Source organism: Buteo buteo, chromosome 2 (genome assembly GCF_964188355.1).
Source record: "Buteo buteo chromosome 2, bButBut1.hap1.1, whole genome shotgun sequence".
Taxonomy (NCBI): Eukaryota; Metazoa; Chordata; class Aves; order Accipitriformes; family Accipitridae; genus Buteo; species Buteo buteo.
In genome coordinates, this window is record NC_134172.1 from 58000870 (window position 1) to 58017730 (window position 16861).

The following is a 16861-nucleotide window of genomic DNA, read 5'->3' on the forward strand; positions in this document are numbered from 1 at the left end:
GAAGTAAGTAGATCAGCTGTGTGTTTCCTGGCAAAGGATTAACTCAGGGAAGTGTACTGACCACGGAATAAGAAATAAGCCAAACAAAGCACTGCCCCATTAAGTTGAAGACCCATCACTTCTCATTCATCACAAGCAAGAAGGTCAGCATCTGAACACCTCCAAGCAGCAAAGTCAGATGAGAAACAGCCTGCTGGATTTCCTACTCTCAGGGGAGTACACCACAGAGGCTGCCTGCTCCAATACTTTTCTGGCAAGCTGTCTTCTACAGGCTTAATCACACCTGTCAGCAAATGCACAAGTTCTACAAGCTCTTCCATCACTACTGCCACTAGGAAAAGATTTTGCACAGTCATTCCCAGCACAAGGAGAGAGAATTCTAGCCCAAGTAGGACATTGCTATTGCTAACGTACATACCTGTTTCATCTGCCTTCCTGGACAATGACTTTGCATTTCCAGTGCCACCGAAGTGCATTTCCTATATTAAATGCAAAGTGCCCAACACAGCGAAAACATCTCTTTTTGCATATTGGATGGGTCCTTTCACTTGAACAGAGTATCTGGTCAGTAGTGGAATTACCCATTTCTTTTGCAAGAAACATCTCCATGGAGCATATAATGAAAAGCCAAGCATGCATGTATCTGAGGTATAATTCAGCAGGTATCAGCATAAAAAAAGCAAGCAGCATGGCTAAGAGGTTCCATTTTCTTAGCCTCAAGACAGGATAGCCCCCACTCCCTTTTGGAACCAGGAAAAAGCTGTACTTTCTTTATTGTCATCTACAGCTGATAGGAAAAGATGTCTTTCTAAAGCAATATCCTAGGAAAAGGATCTCTGCAACGTAAAAGGCAGTTTAAATGTATGGAACTTGCAGTAATCTCAACCTATGCTCAACAAGATTTCTACCTGCACTAGCAATTCTGCCTGGTCACAGAGAAGAAGAAGAGAAGAAATTGCAGTGAAGCACTGCTTCAGCTGCAGGTCACTGACATGACTCTGGAAATCTTTGTGAAAAGGAAAGAAAAAGCAACCCAGTTAACAGAGCTGCTGCTACTCCTTCGTCCAAGGCTGAACTGCAACTTCTTAATATGTATATACGTATATATGAAAGAGTCAGAGAAAACGTGGCTAAGCAGGACCAACAGGTGGCAGAACCATGAGGTGAGCAGTTTTGAGCCTGAAATACCTGTAGCCAGTGCTTATGAGGAAAAGGTGAAAAATTATATGCCCACTGATGACAGGCTTGGAATGCAGTGGTGAACAGAAGGATTTGGGACTACAGGATATGGCAGAGCCTTAGTAAAAGTTAGCAAGGGCAGACAATTTCCAGAACCACAGATTTGCTCCATAAAGATGGCAATTTTGAGGCTGGAGAAAAATCTCAGGTGTCCTTCAGGCACCTGCAAAGCAGACCCTACAGAAAGCATATGCGAAAGAGCATCAAGGTTTGTTTGTAGCCATAAAGATTAATAAAGTCTCAAGATAAGCAGAATAGGATGCCTTAACCGGACTCTTCAAAGACCATGGCTCTCTGTGGAATAAAGCTCTCTAAACCCAGCATTTTGTCCTGTAATGACAGTGTTTTTTTAGACACTTGCCTGTTCACATACGTTTCTCTAGCAGCCATTTCTGACTACTTACTGTCAGATGGGAGTGGACTACATAGACCTCTTGTCTGACCTAGTATCACTGTATGAATAATGTTATGGGCAACTTCTCACTTCTGGAAGAGACTATGACTTGATTGACTTAAGAAATACATTTAGCATCTACACTAACGTTCTTTATTAGGATAGGAGATGCAGGATTTGTAAATACTATGCAGAAGGGTTAGGCTCTCTTAGATAGCACAGACCTTTAACATTTCTATCTGCTAGCAAGCTTGTTACTAGACAAACTAGTTTAAACACTGGTAACCTCAAAAAAAAAAAGAAGTATGGAGATAGAGAAAAACATTGAAAGATACAAATAATGAGCAGCAGTACAATGAAGACAAATACTAGCTGCTAAAAACGAAAACAGCGATAACAGCGTTGCTGATCAATGGTGACATATGGAAAATACTAAAAAGAAAAGATTGAGTGTCAACTCAAGGAAAACTTGAAAGGAAAAAAACACCAAAGAAAAATTAAACTAGGAAGTGCATAGTTATATGTAATGAAAGAAATCTGTGCACAAGCAGGTTAATAGACCTGTGAAAGTTCCTCCCTGGTGGAGAGCAAGAGAAAAAAAAGTAGAGGTAGTTGAGAACAACTGAAGACTGGAAGATAAATTCCCATCTTCTAGCCATTTGGTGAAGAACACAAGTCATAACATCTTCCCTAAAAAATATTAAAGCAAAAATTCTCCATGGTCAAGCACGTGAGCAGTCTCCACAATCACACCATAGATACACATACAGACAAGCATTTAAAGAACAATTTTTCATTATTATAAAGGCCAGCCAAACATTTAATCCTAATTTTTCAAAATTCTAACTACAGACGTACTGACAGAATAAAAAAAGAGAGGAAACAGATGCACATGTGAACACTCTTCAATATTTTCTAGAGTTGAAAGGAGACATTATAAAGCAAGGAATGACCAAAGTGCTCGGCTTTTGGCATGCTTCAGTTTTGGCCTTATTCCGTGTGTTTTTTTAATTTTAATTTTTTTCAAGTTTGGTAATGTAGGAAAAGGAAGAAAAACAATGTAATAATTTTTGGTTTTTTAATCTCCTTTACTACTGAATTTTTAGATAAACTGAAAAAATCAGTCAAGTGGTTATTCTGTTCTTATTTCCCTTCCCCTGCTCTCCTATCTCCATGTTTTTACTGCAGAGTACATAAAGTGAAAGTCTCCAAGTAAAAACAATTTTACATTAAAAAGCATCTATATTTAATAAAATATTATTAAAAGAAGCACATGCTGAAAGAAACGGGAATCATGAGCATTCAGTTCTGGTACCCTGTATGTTAGTCTTGCATGCAAAAAACACTGCACTTCAGGTTAAAGGACATGGTATTATTATTACTTATCTGTATAATAATAATAAATACTAAGAGTCAATTTCAAGAGGTAACTTCCTTTAGGAAGTCTTTTAGGTGATACTTTCTGATTCATACTGCTATCAATTTTGAGTTATATTATGGCAGTGTTGAGCCCGCCCTATGGGAATCTTTTCCATTTATTAGGAATTCTGAAGATCACATCAGAAAACAATAAATTGTCAAAGCATCAGCTATATCTTAGTTACATGAATATACTTAAAGCAGCTTGTTTGGCATGTGTATCTTCTTCCGAATTTTATCTTTGCTTTGCAGGTCACATAAGGGAATGTTACATGAATAGGAACATGAAAAAATTACTTACTCTTACAAAAAATCCCCTACTAAAAGAACCACTTATTCATAAAAAAGCCCCACCTGAAGCATGGTATATTTACACTTAATCATATCTTTTTCTGAATGTGTACAGGAACCATTGAAAAAGCTGTCACTTCTTTAGCAGTAAACAGTTGCTTTTGTTAGATTACCCCCGCCCTAAAAAAATGCGGATTTCCGTGTTCAAAGATTATAATTAGTAAGCATCACCATTATACTGCTTTGAAGTCTACCATACAAAAAAATCCTGGCAAGGTTTTTGGCCTTCATTTTTTATCATTCACAACCAATTTCACAATACTCAGTTTAAGAAAAAATAATAAAAGTCATTCAGGTGTAATATACACCTCTGTTGAGGTATATGGTTGATGGCTAGTCCTTTCTAGCCATGTAAAACAGTGCAGACCTACAGTAAAAATTTCATCCACAGACCTACTAGAGAATTTCACAGAATATTTATATATACAGTAAGTGAGGTGTGGATTCTAACAGAGACACCCATACATTCATTTCATCAATACAATTGCTATCTCCAGACATTAATTTTATTTATCACAAGAGACCTTTATAACCTAAATGTACATTCACAAAACAGACAGACATGCACACACCTTTACATATGAATAATTACATAAAACAGGGTCCCTTACTGTTCTCAGCTCTGCAAAAATACTGCAGTCATGAATTAAACATCACCTTCCAAAGTTCTGTTTTGTGCCTGCTCTGGCAAGGTTTCTGGGAACACCGATTAGAATCTGAATAGCTTTACACATTACCTCCAACCTTAGGCCCACCAGCTGATCCTGGCTTTCTTGCACTGTTTGAAGGATTTCCTGGCTTTTTAGGTGCCGGAACCTTGAAGGCTGAAGCAGCTGATGATGGCCTATTTCCATCCACTGACTCTTCATCATCAAAGCTTTTGTCTAGAAAAGGATACATTAAATAAAAATACAACTATTAGACTGGATGTATATATATTTCTTAACCAACTATTTTGCTTCACATTTCACAAAAATTCACAAAATGCATAAATAAAACCAAATATTTATCACTTTGTCCTCTGCCTCTGACCTAGGAATAAAATGACAATGAGAAATAAACAGCATTTTCTACATCTTAAGTTCTTATGAAATATTATTTTGCCTTCATAATCAACCACTGTAAAACTGAGCATAAAAATGAATCCTACGCATTCATTCCCACAAAGGGAAAATGTCTTTGCACAGATTGAAAATTTTTGCCCATTTCTGAATATTTTCCCCCAAAGGAAAGCCCTTAATATAATTTTTATCATTCCAGTCTACCAAAGGCAAACACTTCTCCCTTTTCTTCTTTTACTCATGCATGCATTTTCTGCTACACATCCTCCCACAATGTGTCTAACCAGCACTCCCTGTTTCTCTCCTTCCACCCAGATTTTTCAACTTACAATCACAGATCCTTTTGCAGATCAGCCGCCTCATTCCTCTGATAGCTCTTCAGTCCCTTCACCCTAGGACAGACCCAGCACCTCACATGGCCACACACAATAAATTCTCAATACTAATCAAAGATTCTGTCAAAAACTGCTCGCAAACACCCTAGAGCCACCACTGAGATTTGTGCCGGCATCTTTCTCTCCCTTCCCCGCACTAGGTGCTGCACAACCAATGAGCTGCAAGGTGACATCATCTTCTGGGAGCCACCGCCAGAGGAAAAGGTGAAAATTCTCCATGCAAATAAATTCATTCCCCCACACAGTATTTGCCACTATTCCAATCCCTCATTAAAAAAATTAGACAGGCAGACAATACTCCAGGGTTTGCACTCCTTTGTCCTATGATTTCAGGTTTGTGTATTTCAAGAAAGTAATTCACCTCTAGTGACCAAATAAAATACTCTCAATACAAAATATTTAGCCTTCAAAAAAAACCCCAACATATTCCAACAGTAGAATGTAACAGCTTCTCAATCCACTTCAGGAAGAAGGATTTATTTATAGGTTTGAGCACAGAGAACACACCAGCATATGGTTCCTGTAATAAATAAAATGGGCGAGGCTAAGACACAGCTGCACTACAGTAATGAAAGACCAATTTAGCATATTACCTGCTCTAAACCATGCCATTTCTACAAAAAATAAAATTAATTGCAAAGCTTTATCATCTCTGGAATGGTGACTATTCACCCTTTGCTTATTCAGAACTCGCTCCCAGTGAGACGTCAACTATATTTAATAATACAGCCTCCCAAAGGAAGGCAGATTTCATTAAAAGGGTCAAGCAAGGTTTTGTCCAACAGCATTTGCAGCACCATCAAACGTTAGAATATCCTGCATTTAACATGTCTGAGATCACGGCTGCTGCTATAGTTAGTGCATTTTTCTAGTATTAAAGCTGTGTGTTGCACTAACAAATCTTCATGCTTAAAGAAACAAACCACCATGAGAAACATGTGGATGTACATTGACAATTTTCAGGAACATTATTTCCTTCTCTCCTACAAACACTGATTTTTTAAAGAGAATCTCGCCAAGAATAATCACGTTTGGATATGTAAACTCTCAGAATTGGGGAAAAAGCATCAGTCTCCCCCCCCACTAGCCTGTGTGTTGCCATGGAAACAGCACTCCTGCTCAGCATACGAGCTGAGGCAGAATACATTTTGATTCCTGCTGCTTTTACTCTTGGTATCTTAAATAGAACCAGACATCAAGGTTTTTGAACAGGGAAAACCACTAATCCAAGTGCCAGATTAAGTGCAATGAACTATAATAGAAGTGTAAATAGTAATGGTTAGTATCTAGGATACCTGCATCATTGCAGATAATTTTAAAATAGCCTTAAGAAATATCTTGTAGATTTTTAAAACAGCATGAACAGATCAACATTGACACACAAACAGGCTGTCATAAAAACTGATTAAAAGTGAAAACATGCTTTTCAAATAAAAATGGGTTCGTTGCTGCTTTTTTTAAAGTTGATAACGAAACAGGCTAGACTTTCATGTTACTATCCAACAGCACTACAATGCAGCATTGATATGCAAATATTGCACAAGAAGCCTTAAAAAAAAAATTTGCAGTACAATCTTAAAAATACTAAGTGAGCATTTGCTCATTTATGCAACACCAAATAATCAAAAAACCCTAAACAATCCCAAACAACTGTGTACTTTGGGAACCAAAGGCTCAGATAAATTAATTTTATTGTTGCCAAGCTATTCATTACAAAAGAGTATTGAAGATGGAGAATTGTAGAAGTTACTGCTCAACCCCAAAATGCACAAATAGAGTTTCAGAAAAATGCAAATGCAAACCTCCCAGCTACTGACATGTTGTGTAAATTATAGGACAATATATTAAACACCAGTCTGGTAATATCATCAAATTCCTTTGCCTAGCTAAAGAATATTTCTTCACACATTTAAAACATTGTTAACACTGGATTAAAAACCTACACCACAAAGTGGTTGCATACAGTTTCTTAGTCCACATAAAACATAACTTTTAAAATAAATTCTCTTTTTTTTTTAAAAGCATAAGTGTTTTTCAACAACTTGGAACTGATCTTAACCATTGATACAAGGGTGTTCTTAACTGGACTTCTCATGATCTATGGTAAAATAAATTACAAATTAAAGTACAGTCACTAGAAGTGTTCCAAAATTACAGCACAATACCATAAATGTATAAAATTAATGGGTGAAAAGGATCTGTTTTAATTCTATCAATGCTAAAGTCATAACACAGCTGAATTTCTTTTGTTGTGGGTTGGTTGGTTTGTTTTAAAATAAACATAGGCAGGAAAATTTCGTACTGTCTTTTACAGAAACCAGAGGGTTTCCCCACCTTTTTGGACCTTTATGCTTTTATTTCCCTAGGCTTTAACAACATAACCCCAAGTGATCTTTAGGGACATTCCATTTTCAGAAAGATGCTTAATAGTATTTGTGAAGATCTGAAATCTGAAGTCTGTATTTATAGCAGTTAATGAAACAAAAGCATTATATTTGCATCCAGTGTGATGTGCTTTCCATGTGCTCTCACTCATATGCAATGATACACTTGTTTGCAGCTCTTATAAAAGCATTTCCATATACTTCAGCATACAGAACCCCAGCTCGAGGTATAACTGATACTCTGCAGGGTATAATCAAGGTGCAGTTCTGCTCAAGTCAGCTGAGCCAAACTTCTTTACTACATGCCTTTGGTTAGCCAATGGACCAGGGCTGGGGCTCCTGACTGCCAACATGCAGAGTATGATGAGGGTTGTACTGTCAGTACCAAACTGTGACTGTAATGTTAGTTTCATGCACTCTACAAACAAAATTCATTTCTACAACAGAAGTCATAAAAGCCTAAATGTAACTGATAGATTTGTTTTGAAATATCTGAAGCATGCGAACAGTTTTTTCATTCTAGAATGCCTAGATAATCTTCATTAGAGGTAATTTTAAAGGCCAAACACTTTCAGTGTATCAGGTTTTACATATGCAAATACACCTGACAGCTGAGAAAGCACTATCCAAACAGCATTTTACAACAAAGCTCTAAGCTACTAAAAAACAGGAATAAAAAGCTGTATGAATTGCTAGCAATGTACAGAACATGTTAAATGAAAAACAATTAATGAAAGACACTGAACCTCAGTTAAATCTCGTAAGACTGTTCTTGTACTCTATACCTTCATTTTAAATCACAATGGGTAAGAAGAGATAAGCACACCCCATGGGTAAGAGCTTAGAAACTAGTATTGCCAAAATCTCCTGAAGAAACCTGATGAGCAGCATATGTTCTCTACTCTGGTACAAGTTCTTTTCCAGATGAACAACTTCAAAGCAGGAAAAAAAAAAAAGAGAATTCAAGAAAAGATTGTTCTTATATTCAGAAAGCTAGAAACACAAGATTCAACTTCTAAGTATTACAAGTTTTTTTTTTCTAATAGAGGAAAGAGATCTGTACCACAAAGGACTGTTCTGCAGGTACTACGCAGCAAGTGAACTAGTATCAATGAACTGCTGTGCATTTCTACAAAACATTTCAGAGGAGTCAAAGGAATGTTTCTAGTAAACCCCCCCCACAACCAACCTGTATGGCACATCAGACTCTAGAGTTTACCACATTTTCAAAATGTGGGGTTCAAAGCTATTCTAAGATTAAATCCTGACACACCTGTTCAATTAGAATCACAGACCAGAACTCTGAACCATCACAAGGGTTTAAATACTAAAATTCTTAAGAAAAACTATGCAATTTGAACTAAAAATAACAGAAAGATATAGGATATCTTTGTGCCTTGTAGCATTACGCTTGGGGGCCAGATTACAAATACATAGTATCTGTTTTTCAAAGTATTCCCATATATCAAAGGATACGGATTTACAATCAAACTTGATACTCAAAAGACCATTCTAGTACCTCCAATGCTGAAGACTTCTAAACAATCTATTTAACTGCAATTTGGTTATAGAGCAATAAGGGTAATTACAGATGTAGCCAGAGACAAAGGAAAATCTAAAACATTTCATATCTAGAAAAAAAGAATTATTTTATTTTTAAAGAAAATTAAATTAAAATATATTTATTGTTACGGCAACTCAAGCCTTTAACTTAGGTGTTCTTAAGATTCATAGAATTAATGTGACATTTCATATCTAACATTTTGTAAGCCACAGTCAGTAACAGAAGAAAGACATATACTATCATCTGCACGGCTGTGGAAATAGAAAATCTGTATTCTGTTTGTGCTACTCAGAGGCAGCCAACAGAAGTTAACTGATCTTAAAGCAGATCCCCAAGTAACACCAGAGGGGCAAAAAAATCTGGAACCCCTGCAGTAATGCTAAACTAAAACTGGCCATAAAGCCAAATCTCAGTACTGTATCAGTATTGACACCTTGCATACCTAACACTACTAGGGTTGTAAATACCAACTTGCAGTATTTTACATTAGACTGACAACAGTCAAACCAGAGAACATAGTATCTTTAATAAAACTGCTTTTAAACTTTGACTTTTGTTAAAAATGTGCCTTTCCTATATCCATTTTTCTTTCAAGTATTGCTAACAGATACTAAATGTTTCACTGCTAACAGTTCCTCTTTCACACCGCTAACTGTTTATAATGACATGATTGCAAAATCGTGCCCAAGCAAAACAATGACAAGTAGATGAACTCCTTACATTTTCCAAGTCACTCCCACATCCTGGGCCTACCAAGACACTGACTGCCAGTCTCCCTTCAGTGATTTACAAACATAGACTGCATCAATTACTTGGAACATCTGGGACTGGATCATTAGCTCAATTCCAGATGAACTGGCACAGCCTACAATTATTCCTGTCAAGCATGAAAATGAAGCCGCAAGCACTACAGATGCATCAGGTTAGTTGATCCTTCTAATCCATACTTCAAGCCAATGTCCCACATCATTTAGTGAGCACTTTATCCCTTAGACATCAGGCATCCCATACAGCCCGAATCTGTTTGTCCTGACACAAAGGACAGGATTCATTTGCCTAAACACAGTCATCTAAAACCAGTTTAGACAGTCCTGGGTATCCTGTCTGGCCGTCAGCTGACATTCCAGAAGGGCACAGATCTCTTGCAGGTCTCCCTTATTTGCTCCGTGTAGCTAGTATGGATACTGCAAGGCACCTCAAGTGGCACTAGATGCCTACATCTGGGTAGCTGAATCGCACCTAAGAGGCTTTATATCTACCATAAAGGCATAATTCCTGAGCATTCTCCTTGTACTACAGCAAGTAGAAGGATCTTGAACCATTAGGACACAAGTTCTCATTCAAAAACAAATCTGCTTCCCACAATGACAGAGCATGGTTCTTCAGAAGATGACAGAGTGTAGTGACAGAAGTAACAGGAGGCCACTTACCGATGGATTTGACTTTACTTCATAGTACCTCCTTTGTTTCTCTTTGCATTCCTGAAGGAGGCAACTGTACCTACGATTCAGTGCTAGCAAACAGTTCTCATGTTCTGCGCAACACATTCTGATGCTCATCAGCAACATCCCAAACTCTTACCAAAAGATACTCCTCCTCCTTCCACTGTACCCTCATGGGGCAGGGATATAAAATACCAGTGACAAAAGGAACTAAATAATACAACTTTGTTCAAAAAAACCCCAACATACTAAAGCCAATCGTGAAGCCAAATGTATTCCTTCACATGCTAGTTTTTCATGCAGTTCCAGTGGACTAGTGTCTTTAAAAAAAGAATAAAAAGCAGCAAGCACAGGGAGCAACAGTCAGTAACAAGAATGAGGCAAATATTTATCAGTTAAATTTACACTGTTGATCCAATCTCAAATTCTGGTAAAGTTCCCCTAACTTTTCAACAAGCAAAGTGGACTACAGCTCTCCTACGTTCCAGTGATCAGCTACAGCACACTGAAAGAGGCTTATGCCAGATGTGCACTTTTTTTTGTTGTTCTGGTTGGGGAGGGGGGGATGTTTGTTTGTTTTTAAATGAATCTAAATTAATAGGGCAAAAGAGAAGAAGGGAAAACTGGAAAGAAGAGACTAGACTTGATAAAGACAGTTAGGAAAGAAACATTTAGGAGTGGTGATGGCACTTGCCACAATAATCATCCACATTTCTTACAGGTTTATTCTAATGATACTAATAATTTATCCATTGCCCTCAATAGTTTCATGAAGGAATATGTTCAGAAAAGATTTGTCAGAAAAAATATAACGTATTGCAGTAGTATTTTCCTAACCCCAATGAAACACTAGTCTTACAGTTCATCTTACTATTGTGTGGCTGAAAGACAAGATTTAAATACAGGTTTCAAACAAAGCTGCAAGATGTCAGAAAAAGCAGCTGAGCTAATTTCGCTCCCAAGCAAAGCTTCACCCTCATTTCTAGTTCTGGAATGTCTTCTTTAAACCTAAGTAAGTTATTTTCTCATTTTTACCTATTGAAGTTGAAGACAGTTTCTGCAAGTCTTGCTATTTTTTACCTTTGCAGCATCTGTAAAATTATTTCCACAGTCCAATTAAATTTGTTAAAATAAATAAATAAATCCTTTAGTCAGTTTTAAATTCGTGCAACTGGACTTTGTTATACATTTCCCAAATGCTACTCAGAGCAACTTACTGAAAACTGGAGATGTAGTCAATATACTGTACTTCAGAAATCACCAATTTCACTTAATTTACAGCTTTCCTCAGGCATGTTCAATAGTCTTCTGAATCAACACCTAATAATCTGTAACTTATTAGTAACCAAAACACAATTTTATCAGTAAAGAGGGAAGAGAAAGATAGCCACGGGCTCCAGAACTCATGACAAGGCAACACCTAAAATAGGATTCAAGATTAAATAGCAGGAATTTAAAAAATAATAAAAAAAACCCAACACCCCAAAACCCCCCACAACCAACCACACCCCAAACCAGTATATACGTACTGTTGTTGTTCTTCAACATTTGTACTATGTTATTGCTTTAGGACACACTGAGCCACACTGCACTATGCCCAGCACTGAAATGTTAACAAGTGATGTGTCTTTTGGGCAGGGGGAAGGAAAAAAGTGTAGTAAGGACATGGGCATGCTTTGCAGAAGAAATTAAAGACTGATCATTTCTGACAATTACAGGTTGACTCAGTAGCTGTAACACAGAAACTGATGGGAATACTCCTCTGTTTTAGCACAAAATAAAATATGCCTACCTCAGCAGAGGTGTTTTGCTCTCCTGTGAAGTGTTAGAAGTAAAGCTGAGAGGGGCAGTAACTTCTGAAGCAATCAAGACCTCTGGTAAATGAATGAGTACTCCCGCAGAAAGTCTCCCTATCCAGACACTGATTAAAATGAACTTAGGTAGTTCACTTTAAATAGTAATAACTGGGGGGGGGAATTAAAGTCTTGAAGACAACTTTTACTCAATGCCTGGTAAATCTGTGAGCCACAAAACAGATTCATCATTTGTATCAAAAATTACAATTTATTCAACTGCTGTAGCCTGTCTGAATTCAGACATCATTTTTGGCCTAACATTTCACTCTGTGGCTTAAGTTGCCCTCTAAAAAAGCCACCACTTCAAATATTTTCTTGAAGTATAAGCCCTGCTATTCATCTTTAAAATATTCTCCAATTCAACAGCTAGTCTCTGCTCAGTAGGCCTGGTTTCATTACTGTCTTCATTACCTAGACTCCTGAAGACATTTTATTTCTTTCTTCACAGATTTCCTTTGCTTGTACATCAAGTATCTACTCTCGATAGCACCAGTATTTTCTTCAGTGAATCTAATGACCTGTTTTAAAACCAATATACTTAATATGAAAACACATTATATTTAGAATGCTCTAACCATAAGCTAGAATAATATGACTAGCATTATCGATGTATTTAAGTTCAGAAAAGTGAGAAAAAAGGACCATCATTTTAGTATCTGTAGCTAAGTCAATCAAACACCTGATACCCATTGAGGAAGAAACCATTCATAGCATTTCCAATACTTAACTCATTCACACAGAAACACCTAAAGAGTTTAATGATGTGATTTTTCAAACTATCAATTACATCACAGCAAAGGTAAGAGAGGCAGACATAAGGACCATGTTCATTCACCCTTAACTTATATCACATCTGTATGTGATCGCGAAGGGCCATATGATATGTATCATATAATATCAATACGAAGGCTTACCAACAGTGAGCTTAAACTGTCATTTACTATTAGAGGCTGACAGTGACAAATCTTCTTCTATCATCAGAGAAATTATTTCAGTAGCAAACACTCACATTACTTTTTAGTGTGGCCAATTTCTGTGCGTTAAACTCTGTACCTTGAAAACTTCAAATGGCAAGGCAGATTCACAAATAAAACATAGGTCCTAGAAGCAGAAAGTGTAATAGGAACACACAGAAGATGTAGAAACATTTATTTTTCTACATTTACTTTAAATCCCTGCAGTTCAGGAATTAGAAGATGATACTAATCTCTGAACATGACAACGTGCACACAGCAGCACAGAATAAAAAGGGTTGTTAATGGTCTTTGAGCTTGCTGACCAACCTGTTGTCTACCTCACACATTCAGAAGTGGAGATTAAGAAGTTATGGCAAATTATTTTTAATTTACTCTCAATGCTGCAACTTCACTATAGGTGGCAAAACCTGTGGCTTTAAGAGGATAGACTCTCCTCAAACTGGGCTTCTTACAAGAAGCTAAAAAACTCACATCAGATCTGGAAAATCCAAAGTGTTCTGGTATATAGCCAAGCAGCTTTAGTAGCTGCCATTTCTCCTCTGCTTTTGTGAGAGCATCATCCAATCCCAAAATAGTACATTCGGATTGCTTCCCTCAGTGTTTCTAAATATTTTGCAAAAATCAACTCAACACCACAAAGAAATTTTAGACAAAAACAATCTACACAGAAATGCTCTTGACCTTTAAGTTTAATAGCAAACCTCATATCATTGAGGATTGACCAAAGCACTTTTATCAGGTCACCACACAAAACAATCCCTAATGATAAAAGAGTATTTCGTCAAATATAAATCTACTTCTGCTAATTTTTAGGTGGCCACAGAACATGATGCAGCTCTTGACATTTGATGAAAGCAACAATATCTACTTTGATGAAAGTAAGTTTCTTCTGCAGACTGTTAAGAGCTTTGTTCTACATCTTCATCCCTTCTCCTCACCTTTCCTCAGGCTCCAACTACCCACAATTTTGAGGGCTTAAGTGTTTCTCAGTTGAAGAGGAGAATTTTCACACCAATTAAATACATGCAAAACTGAAGCAGAGAAATTTTAAACCACTAACCGTGCAAACCTTGTTGCCTAGACTCCATACAGCTACGAAACTCCTTTGAGTTTTAAATCGTAGTTACTTCTTGTAAGAATCTACAGGCATAGCTGGTTTTCAAAAGGCTCTTTCAAGTTAAGCACTGCTCCTTCCTGCTGTTGCTACAAAAGCATATTTTGATGAAGGAGTTGGGAAAGGAAAGAAGGCACAAAACCCAAAACACAATTCTTTAAAACTAAGGTACTTTTGTAAACACGATATACAAAGTGGCATTTCTGATTCAGGTGAATACTACAGCAGAACCTTCACCTCTGAAGGCATTTCAGACACCTGAAATGATCCAATTATAGCTTATACTTGCTCATCAGTATTCACTACTGTAAGACTTTATTAAAAATAACACATAACAGTAAGAAAAATCTCCTCATATTTAATAGATAACGAAGATGAAAATTAACCTGCAATTAGTCATGTGAAAGAGTCTTGCAACATCTGTCAAAGAAAATCCTTAGTAGACTTTAAATTTCTCTTTGAGCTCTTGGCAATTCTAACGCTTATTTCAAAACGCCCCTTTAAAAAAAAAAAAGAAAAAAGAAAAAACCCATAATATCAGCAATAGTCTAGAATAATCAAAGATGTTTCAAAACAAATAAGGATATCAACTGAAACACCAAAGGATTTATTTTCTTACGTAACTTGTTCTTAAAAACAAATGGAAACAGACTCCAAAAGCAACCAACACTTTCAGATGCCAGATTAAACATATCTGGAAATCTGTTTAGTGGACTGGTGTTTCACATTTAATGAAAACAACAACAACAACCACCACCATCACCCACACGTTCCCCAGAACTGAACACCAAAAGATTACTTGACACTTTAAAAATGTCATTTTCAAACAGGAAGACAAAACTTGTAGTTATTATTCTAGCATATTAAAAAAAAAAAATCAAGTGCAGTTATCACTCTAGAATCTATGCTAGTTTTGAGAAAAAATTGTCACAGGTTTTTTTAAGTAAGAAATGCTCTGAGTTGCATACTTCTTCCTTGAATTATTTTTTTTATTCACATCAGTGTTGAACCTCACTGCATTCATCTGTTTTCTGAGTAGAAACTGTGTCTTTTCATATAGCACTTGGCTTGTTTACACATTTCCTCCCTCTTCCACTCAGTTGTTTCACTGTCCCCACTGTTCTTTTACTGCTATTAGCAACAGTACATGCACTTTATAGACAAAATACTACTCAGAATCTATGTTTATCACTGGGAATAGCATATGACCTTACCATGAAAAAAAGCTTTGCACTGGTTTGGTTGAGAACACCAATCGAATTCCAAATCACGGTATCTGTCCTTCCTCTCTCAGGCACAGTGACTAAAGCCATTTCCCAAACCAACGTGCCCACCAACTGCTAATGATGGAAGAGGAGGGGTGTGGAGCCATGGCAGGGAAAAGAGCCAGTGCAGGCCCAGTCAGCATGCTAAAAAAAACAGGCCCAAAGAAGAACAGAAAAGGGAACAAGTGATGCAATTCTATTCCCCAGAAAAAACTTCTGCTACTACCTATGATTTTTTTTTATATCCCCCCAGGAAACAGCTCTGAATGGTACAAAGCACCACAGTTACATCCTGCCCAATTTCTAGGCTGGGATAGTAATTGCTTTATTACCATCATTCGCAAGACTCTGTTGGTTTAAAAAGCCTTTCCCCCCCTACCAGAGGAAAGGAAAATCAGAAATACACATCAGAAATGCATATGCACTAAATGTTTTTTTTTAAATCAAGCTAATGTCTCAAACATCACTGTAGCCTCTGTACCTTTAATACGTCCAATCTTTTTTTCAGTCAAAAGTAAAATATTAAAGCTGTACAGCACCCACATTTTACAGAAACTACTAATCAGATTAAAGACTTAAGAAGACAGCCTTCCCTCAGAACACCACCAGCGAATGGAAAATTATTGTTCTTGTGCTCTAGGACCATGCATACATTAATGAAGTATTTTGAAAGAAGACAAAACCCATAATTTGATATGCATATCTAGCAAAATATAAGGATAATTCCTATTCATAAACCAGCCACATACACTTTATCATCTGAAATCTGACAAATGCTTAAAGTCATGAAACATCATTATATTGAGTGCCATTTAAATAAAAATCCACTAATAAAGACATATATTTATCTCATTCGTTATATGATTCAAAATAGCATACTTGGTATATATTAGTGCAACAAATGTGCGCACCAAATATGTCCTCTTACAAAGCTGATTATATGCTTTTAGATAGCCCTCAAATACTTTGTGTCTGGTACTGCAATATGTTTAGTACATCTTAAGAAAACCTATGTCTAATCTTCCCTTCATGGCCCCTCATGGTTTTGGGCAGATAATTTTGTCCTTATTCTAATTACCTTGTTCAACTGGGAGCAAGACAGTCCCTTACCTATGAAATATCAAAGTAGCATAGCACAGACTGACACCAAGGTGAGAAAGCACTGATGGAAGCCACTGAATTACAGCCCTGAAGAGAACACACAACGTGATGTGTGGTACTACAATTCTGTAAGCGACCTCCTGAACACTCTAATCTGGTTATCAACGGATAAGGACAGAAATGCATTATCCCCTCCAAGGAACAAGAAATCCAGAGCAAGGAACGGTTCCTGACTGGTTTTCCTCAGCAGCCTCAGAACACAACTTGCAGGTCAAACATAGAATTAAATTCACCCAAGT

At 37.0% G+C, this 16861-nt stretch overlaps 1 protein-coding gene across 24 annotated transcripts in view; it reads right to left on the reverse strand.

Moving 5' to 3' along the window:
- Nucleotides 1-16861, reverse strand: part of CLASP2 (cytoplasmic linker associated protein 2) — a 152798-nt gene that overhangs the window by 88542 nt on the left and 47395 nt on the right. For all 24 annotated transcript variants that reach the window (XM_075056125.1, XM_075056089.1, XM_075056061.1 and 21 more), the window contains one exon: nucleotides 4141-4287. In XM_075056125.1, the coding sequence (XP_074912226.1) occupies nucleotides 4141-4287 (147 nt within the window). The remainder of the gene's footprint in view (nucleotides 1-4140; nucleotides 4288-16861) is intronic.